This window comes from Charadrius vociferus, unplaced genomic scaffold (genome assembly GCF_000708025.1).
Source record: "Charadrius vociferus isolate BGI_N301 unplaced genomic scaffold, ASM70802v2 scaffold15, whole genome shotgun sequence".
NCBI classification, from domain to species: Eukaryota; Metazoa; Chordata; class Aves; order Charadriiformes; family Charadriidae; genus Charadrius; species Charadrius vociferus.
Genome location: NW_009650064.1, coordinates 10,372,708 through 10,381,048, shown reverse-complemented (window position 1 = coordinate 10,381,048; position 8,341 = coordinate 10,372,708). Strand labels below are relative to the sequence as shown.

The following is an 8,341-nucleotide window of genomic DNA, read 5'->3' as shown; positions in this document are numbered from 1 at the left end:
AGACCTTTGCCGCTGCTGGCTATTGAACAATTCAGTTGTCACTACTGAAGCCATTTGCAAAGCTGAGTACTGCTCTGCTTGAGAGACAGTGAATCTGATGCCGTAAGAGTGTGACTTAAATGTACAGCCTTAGCAAGGTGCTTTATTTTTCCATGGGCATATGTCTAATAACTCTTTATTAGATCTGCAGGTGAAATGAAACAAAATTATCACACACTTTCTTTTAAAACACTGACAGCATAGCACTGCTACAATAGTGTTTTCTTTCAAAGTGCTTTCTTTATTAATTTAATTTTAATTAGGCAAATATCAGCTAAACTAGAAAAAGAAACCATTTTTACTCGCCAAATCAACAATAACCCATTAGTAACTGCCATTAACAGTAGGAATTTCATTGCAAAAGTCAACAGACATCCCATACAGTTGCATAAACTCTCCTTGTGGGAAGCTGCTTAATTTCACTCTGAAAAATTACTTTGCTTCTTATCACCATGGTTTACTTAGTATATCAGAAGGAATGTGAAGATTCATTAAAAATTTTAAAGTACATCTCACTGTTAAAAGTCATGCATTAAACCGGATTAGTTGCTTAATACAAAAAGAATGTAGATTAATTCCAGTAAAAGCACTAGCCGAATGCCACAGTGAATTGCAACAGCTTCTGGCAGGACAGGAATATTGCCGCTAAGAACACATGCACGTTCTTATTTCTTTGGTAGATTCTTCCGTAGCCTTTGTTTGGATGTATTGCTTTTGATGGGCATACTGTGCTCCAGATTTGCTTTGGTTGTCTGGAATTAGCCTCTCACCACTCTGCCTTTCAGCGGTTGGGGTTGCCGGTGATTGCTCAGTATGGGACAAGGTGCTTCTCCTTCGGCAGAAGACAGGATTGTGCGGAACTGAGCCAGCTAAATGGGGCGAGGATGGAAGGGATATATTTAGCTTTTCGCTTTTATATTGCACGTCAGTGAGAAATTGTTGTACTTCCCAACTAACTTTCTATTTTTAAAAAAATTTAAGCTTCATAATATTGAATTAATCCAGCGGCGAATCAGGATTTATGCTGCCACAGAAGTACTGAAACGGACAACCATCTTTGAATATCCTATTCATCCCTATATCCAATTGTCACAGAAACTTTCAGACACTGGTACCACTGTATTGTCACCTATGAAAAAAACCTGGGGTTTGATAAATTAAAAATATCACCAATTGTGAAAGTAAAAAATAATGCCTTAGAACTAATATAACTTTGCTTTAAACATTGATTTTTATGACAAACTATTTGTAATTAATTTCTGTCCCATATCCATTGACTAGCCCAATTAATAACACCTTGAATAAATATTAAGGATCTCCATAATACCCAACTTATTTCTATATGCATGCTTTTATTTTTCAAAGATTCAAAGTACTTAGCTAGACTTATCTGGAAAGTTATTAAATCAAACACCTTTGGAAGGACAAGTGGCAATAATTTAACTGCATAAGACAGTTTCATAAGAGTTTATCACAGGAAGAATACGTGTCTCGATAAGGCCAGTGAGGGATATTTAGCTTGTTCTACAGACATTACTAGGAAATAATGCAATAATAAAGCAATTGGTATAGCTCCGAACCACTCTAGGATAGCACTGAATGGAGAACTATACTCTGGGTAGTTAATTTTGAGGCATGTGACAAAACTCCCTGCTCAGGCAGGTTTTTGGCTGAGATTTTATGAGAATATACATGTATTTTAGGCAGCCTTGTAGGAATGAAGATGGGAAGAAGTCAGCTTGCTGCCTGGCTTTTGCTTTGGGAAACACAGCACAGCAAGGATGTTTAAAGAAGCGAATCGCCTTTCCTGGAGCAATGGAAGCAACTCCACCAATCTGAAGTCATCTTATCTCAGTTCCCACAAGACTTCGTAAGATGTGAGTAGCCTTACCCAGCTGATGAAGAATCATAAGCGTTTATTAAGAGCAATAACATGGTGTAAAGGTACTACTCATTTTACATTAAAAATGAGGCAAATAAACCTAATAAAATGCAGCAATACAATGTAAAGCGATAATGTCCCTGAAACTAAAAGACAAGAAGGGTCTTGTTCCTTGTAATACTGTACCTGCTCTGAGCTGATAGTAATTGGCTCTTTAAGGATAATCCAGATGACACTCTCATGGAGGGGAGGATGAGTCAGAGAGCCATTGTAGGTCCAGTAATCCAAGGATTTTGGCAATAGGCTTGAAGGATCAAAATCAGAAAAGGGAGCTTGCTTACCCTGTGGAAGATTCGCTGAGTTAATGAAACCCATGAATAAGATAGGATTAACATCTCAGGCTACAAGGGAGTGTGTTCGTAAATCAGAGGAGGTCCTTTCAAAACCCTAGTGTTTTCTCATGGCATCAGAGGTGAGTTGCTTGCCCTGATGATAAGTTTGACACTGAGATACACTTAGGCTGGCACAACTGACAATGAGCAGTGTTACTCAAAAAAAAAACTAAGAAAAACCAACTTACACACACACACACAATGTTATCAGATACCAAAGAGTTAAGTCATCACTGACTAAAGGGTTTTGTTTGGTTTTTTTTTTCGAGTTAAGTCATCACTGACTAAAGGGTTGTGTTTGGTTTTTTTTTTTCCCAAGACTGAACTCTGTGCTCCTGAGCAAACAAAACACTTCAGTGTACAATTAATTTTCAGCTGTCTGCTGAGGCTAAAGGGGGGATTCACACATGTTGATAATGTTTGCATGTTCGGGGTCAAATTCTTCATTCTTTTTTAAAATCCTGTGGGAGACGCTGTATTGTATTTTTAACATGCTTCACTAAAATTCAAATATTCAGGTTCTATCTCTGCTTATCTTGTGCCTTAATGAGAGGCTTAGTGTGAATAGTCACTGCTTTACAAGACAGCTTAAGAGTGCAGTTCTGGTGTTATTTCTTCTCCCTTTCTTTTCCTCCTTCAACTGAGTGAAAATTGAGTTCAGTTATTGTAAGTCTGTGCTGGTGATGGATCCCAGGGATAATTTTACATAGATAGACAGATGGATGGAAGCATGGGATTAGGTAGGAATCAGGAACTGTGTATTCTTACTCTTACACAAAGAGCCCATTGCTGTCTACAGGGTGGAGCTCCAACAACACTAAATATCTTACTGGGATCCCATAAACTCATGTCCAGGTTCATGCTTTCACCTCCCACATGTCAATAGCTTCCTTCAGCTGAACCCCTGCGTTATTCTGAAATCTTCAAAAAAGCAGATTTTAATTTGCTTTAATTTAAAAAAATTACTTTAAATTTAATTTAAATCTAATTTAATTTAAAAGTGTAGATTTTAATTTAACTACTCTGTATATTATCATGATCAGGCTGTGGTAATGTTTACCTTAGACTTTACTGAATCCAAGGCCTTCAAGACGCCTTTCAGGTTTTCATTGCATAAGCCAAGCTGTAAATAAAAAAAAATACTTAAAACTTCTAAATATGTAACAATAGTTTTATTCTAACAGAATCAGGAATAAGAATATGCTTTATACATGTTGATTAGTTTAGCTTTGCAAACCCACTATGAATGAGACAAAATTTAGAACTTTTGAGGAAATAACGGGAAGTTTTGCTTCTCCTTTGCAGAGTAATGCAAACAGTAGTGTGAAAATAATCTGTGGTTGAGAAGTATATGATTGCTTTGATCATACATGTTTGTCCTTGAAATTCACTTTGAAGGCATTCAGAGATGTGGTTTTGCTGATATCTTTTTTGCAATGTGAACTATGAATATTTATATTTTAGCAGTATATAATAATATATAGTATTATTTTATGATACTTCCTTAATATAAAAAAGTCCTTAATAATAAGGAACTCTTTTTCCTGCCTCAATTGGTTTTGAAAGGCTAAATATGTCATGTGCATGGATTCAAGATTTCTTGGAGTTCTGATTTAGAATTTTCTTGTCTCATTGATAGTAATAGCACACGTGACTCAAACCCTCTTTCTGTGAAAGCTCACATCACTGTAAATGGAGTGGAAAGCAAACACAAAAGGTGCGCACATTGCGTGTTACAAAGGTGGACGAAACACCACAAGCTCACTGGCACCCATGCTTTTAAAGCACAGCTTTTCTTGAAGACTCTGAGGATGAAATGGGGATTTGGGTGAAATTCATGTAGTAGCATAGGCAAAGTTGGCAATATGGGCTAAATCAGGATAAGAGACAGTCACCTCCACTGATTTAACACAAAGACGTGTTTTTTTCTAGTCCTCATCACTGACTGCAGTTTTGATAAGGAAAGGGAAGAGAGACGCATGTGTTTTCAGTATGTCAGTAACTGACCTTCAGGAAAACAGTGACAATTGCCAAGCCATCCGGCTTGTCAGAAGCCTCAGCTACATTCGAGTACTTGTCCGCGTTCCAGTGAACGAGATGAAGCTAAAAAGCAATTGACAGGATAATTTTTGCTGGTTCTACTACAAATAAATGCTGCAATTCAAGTAAAACCATTAGAAATGCCACTCTGCTCTCTTAGGCTCTGACTGTGAAACTGCGAACGTGCTTGTGAGCGCCTGCAGATTTACAGTGTTCTGCTGAATTGCCCCGGCATTGTCAGGACTCGTACCCGGGCTTTATCTTGGGGTAGGCAGAACTGCACATATTCCTGAAAGCAATTCACGGGTAAGTACACAGAGATGTGGAAAATTACAACTTATGAGGGACATATATTTTTCTAACTCTGTTGCTAACAGCCTCCTGTGCATGCCTTTATTTCCATGTCTTTAAAAGTGTAATACATGAAATAGCATTTTGAGGAGTGTAACCACTTTGTTACACATGGTGCAATATTTATTCACAATAGTCCCATTTACTGCAGAAGATTGATGGCATGACCACAAATGTCATGGCTGTGGACAGTTTATATCCAACATAGTTCTTTCAACAAATATTTGACAGTACTTGCTTTAATATAGTTTTAAGGGACTTTTGTTCAGCCTAGTATGTTGCACATTATATTGAGCTATTTTTTATGAAATATAAATTTCTAAAACTTACATACTTGGAAATCATAAAAATTTATTTGAATGCCTTCTCACCTATGAATATGCTTAGCAATTCCTTAGCAACTATGTAACTCTATGGCAATAGTCTAGTCCTGGATTATTTGTATAACATTTCAGCAACATGGCCACAAAAAGTATCAAAACTTCTTAAAATACAAGGAGGGGATTCTAAAATACAGAAACAGAACATAGAAATTATGATATAACGCTCATAATCTTAAAATTCTGATTTAAATCAGATTTTTATTTTTTTCTGGTATTTTTTAAAGCTGAATTACTGTCTTTTCAACTTAACATCTGTACTGTCTCAACATATTTTAAACTATTGATTCAAAGCAAACTAATAAACACTTAATCATGGGCTGCTTAAACACAGCTTAAGTGCACTATCTCTTTACAGCAGAAAGCAATTCTAAAGGGACACCCCTTTCTTATCTTGGCTGTATCAAATGAGATAGCTTTAGCACTCTCAACAGCGGAAAATTTCCTATTAGGAACACACTTCTGGCTGTGTGCTCCTAATGCCTATATTAAAAATGAATAATCCATCTCATTAGTTTGTCATGTAATGTTCCTAAAATGTAAAAAGCTGCCAAAGATAACATTACATGGATTGAACATGAATTGTTTGATGGCATGTTGATGATGTTGACTATTAGCAGGACACTAAGTCACTGGAAAACAAATAAAATCTGCCACTTTCAATGTGATTTTTAATTTTTGTAAAACAGACCTTGCTTCATTATCTGAAGACATTTAATGTATGTGACAGCTGCTGGGGCCCTTAGTAGATAACTTCCCTTCATTAATTTCTTCTGTGTTTCCTTCTTATTTGATGTTCTTGAAAAGCCAGAAAAAAACACCTTACAGTGATCAGCACGCTTGTACCTGTGAGGAGCTCCAGCTACAACGATAGTGGGACACTGGTGATCAGGCACTTTAAAAAGCAGCTGATTTAGTCTCAAGCAGAATATACTTGTACAGCTGACCTTTTTAACATTTAGCAGATGTTACTTACTTTTTTACCTGCACCTTTCAGCCCTATTTCATTATTTAGATATGGATTTCGATTATCTAAGTTTAGGTTAATAAGTGCTGACCATAAAACCCAATTTGCTCTTGCAAAGTCAACTCGGCACACACAGAGATGGCATTGCTTTTGCAAAATGAAATAACTACCAAAGCGACCTATATATGCTTTTTCTTTTTCCCTAGGGATGATGTATGTGACCGGACTTTGAAACCTTGACTTTGACTTTCCTTTCATTGACTCTACCTCTGAGGCGTATTGCCTTCCATCCACCGTGTGCTCTGAGCCTTGCTCATTGGTTTGACCCCAATGGAAATGAAATTGCCGCAATCTGTATGTCCCCGTGAGAGGTCCGCCAGTCAGCACTGCAAATGCATCAAGTATGGTAAAAACATCAATCAATAAATTCTTCCTAACAGGCAAGTTATAGATTTCAAAGATTTTATAACATGCAAGCAGTTTCCTCCATGTTAACATTTTTAACATGTTAACATGTTTTGAGGTTAGATCTGGAGATAAAACATCTGGAGATAAAAACCCCAACAGCTTGTGCAGTTAAGACAAAGTTATTGAAAGTTTAATTCTAGGTATGTATAAGAGTGCATTGGTTACAGTAAAACTTCATGTCTCCTTGATACAGTTCCAAAATTCAGGTGAAATATATGTGAATACACCTTCTATTCCAGAGAGAAAAAAAAAAAAAAAGAAAAATAACGCAGAAAACCAGCAGTTTGACAGAAACAGCAACTGGATTTTAGTAAGTGCAGAACAAACTGTCCTACTTCATGGAATTAACTTCTCGCTAAAATTTGTATTGTTTATGACAGTATTTTAAAGGTCTCTCTCTTCCCAGAAGATATAGATACTTGATGTTACTATAAGTATAATGAGACTTGATGATACTTGAAGAAGTTATAGATACTTGATGTTTTCTGAATTTAGACTATGAGATTCCAAAAGTGTACTCGGATGTTATTGACACTGTTTATTGGTCATTATCATTAATTCCTTGCTTACAAGCACATAAATGTCTGTTGATTACCACTGTAGTGATAGGCACCTGTAATTGTGCATGATGCTTAGAAATACGTGCCTGGAGTTCTTGAAGCACTTGCAATATTATACATCAGCACAAAGAAATCTCCTTTGCTATCACGGTAATAAGACTCTCTGAGGAAAAAACCTAGTCCAGAGTGATTCCATATAGACTTATACCATGAATAACTTTTACATCTGTATAAAACTCCCACCCTGTGTTGATTAAAATAAAACCACAATTGAGTAACTGTGTTTAGAAACTCTCCTCCTAGTTTCCCCTCCCCAACTCAGTTATTATCCTGGAGGTTTCCTACTGGGAAATTACCAGTCTTTTTGCCATTAACAGAAGAACACTTGCCAAGTCTTCTTCTAAAGAACATAATTTGGATCTTCTGTGACACTTAAAGGGTGTTGCCAACTAGTACAACAAAATTAACAAGCATACCCTAATCTACATAAATACTCCTGAAAGGCAACTGGTCTTGTTTTCTAAATAAATTAGAGAAAAAGAGAATGGAAATGAAAAGGTCTCACATCCCTTCCCCAGATCCCCCTTTTACTAACCTGATTGATTGTCCTTATCGTCAAAATTCACGTGGAATGAATGTCCAACATTGACGATCTCTTTGCATGTGGAAGGTTTCCAAGTGATCCGGAGAGGCCCCAGAGATGCATCTTTTTTGGCTTCCTTGGTTTGAATATCAATAGGAGATTGATGGTCTCCATTGGCAATAGGGTATAATTTGTGCCAGTGGTCAGGTCCTAGACAAAATAAATAAATAATTGAAATGTTCTACTTCTAATTCTGTACCAGTACTGAATTCCTGACACTTTCCCTTGGAACCAATTGTAGACATAATACAGATATTTGATATGTTAATAATCCATGTAATTTTGAAGAATTTTTATAAGGAAAAGAAAGCAATAATAGATATATTATAAATAAATCTGATTTTCTATTAGAGATTGTTTTTACCATTGTTGCCTTGATAACTCCAGTTCAAACTTGCCATTTTTTTTGTCCTTGCAAGGTACTGTCTTCTTTAAAAAGAATCTACAGGTGCTGATGAAAACTGTTAAGACGAGATCTCTGCTTGTCTTACACCTGGGCTTTTATATGCCTGCTTAAACAGTAAAGACAGTAATATTTTCTAACCAACCTTTATTGATTTCATATGATTTCAGAATGGCATGAGAAACTGCGATAAGAGAAAGGATTGTAATAAGGAAA

General features: G+C 36.4%; 1 protein-coding gene across 1 annotated transcript; it reads right to left on the bottom strand.

Moving 5' to 3' along the window:
* Positions 1 to 797: 797 nt before the first annotated feature.
* Positions 798 to 8,123, bottom strand: CA1 (carbonic anhydrase I). The gene is made up of 7 exons (XM_009891948.1): positions 8,087 to 8,123; positions 7,675 to 7,872; positions 6,319 to 6,437; positions 4,321 to 4,416; positions 3,374 to 3,436; positions 2,108 to 2,263; positions 798 to 908 (listed from the first exon to the last, which is right to left on the bottom strand). Exons 1-7 carry the CDS (start codon positions 8,121 to 8,123, stop codon positions 798 to 800), a joined length of 780 nt encoding a protein of 259 aa, XP_009890250.1.
* Positions 8,124 to 8,341: the final 218 nt, after the last annotated feature.

Excerpts from the sequence above, each read along its gene's own strand:
- CA1 (XM_009891948.1), bottom strand. The coding sequence starts at position 8,123 with ATGGCAAGTTTGAACTGGAGTTATCAAGGCAACAATG. Across the intron at positions 6,438-7,674 it reads CGATAAGGACAATCAATCAG|TGCTGACTGGCGGACCTCTC; the intron begins GTTAGTAAAAGG and ends ATGCATTTGCAG. Across the intron at positions 2,264-3,373 it reads TGGATTCAGTAAAGTCTAAG|GGTAAGCAAGCTCCCTTTTC; the intron begins GTAAACATTACC and ends AATCTTCCACAG.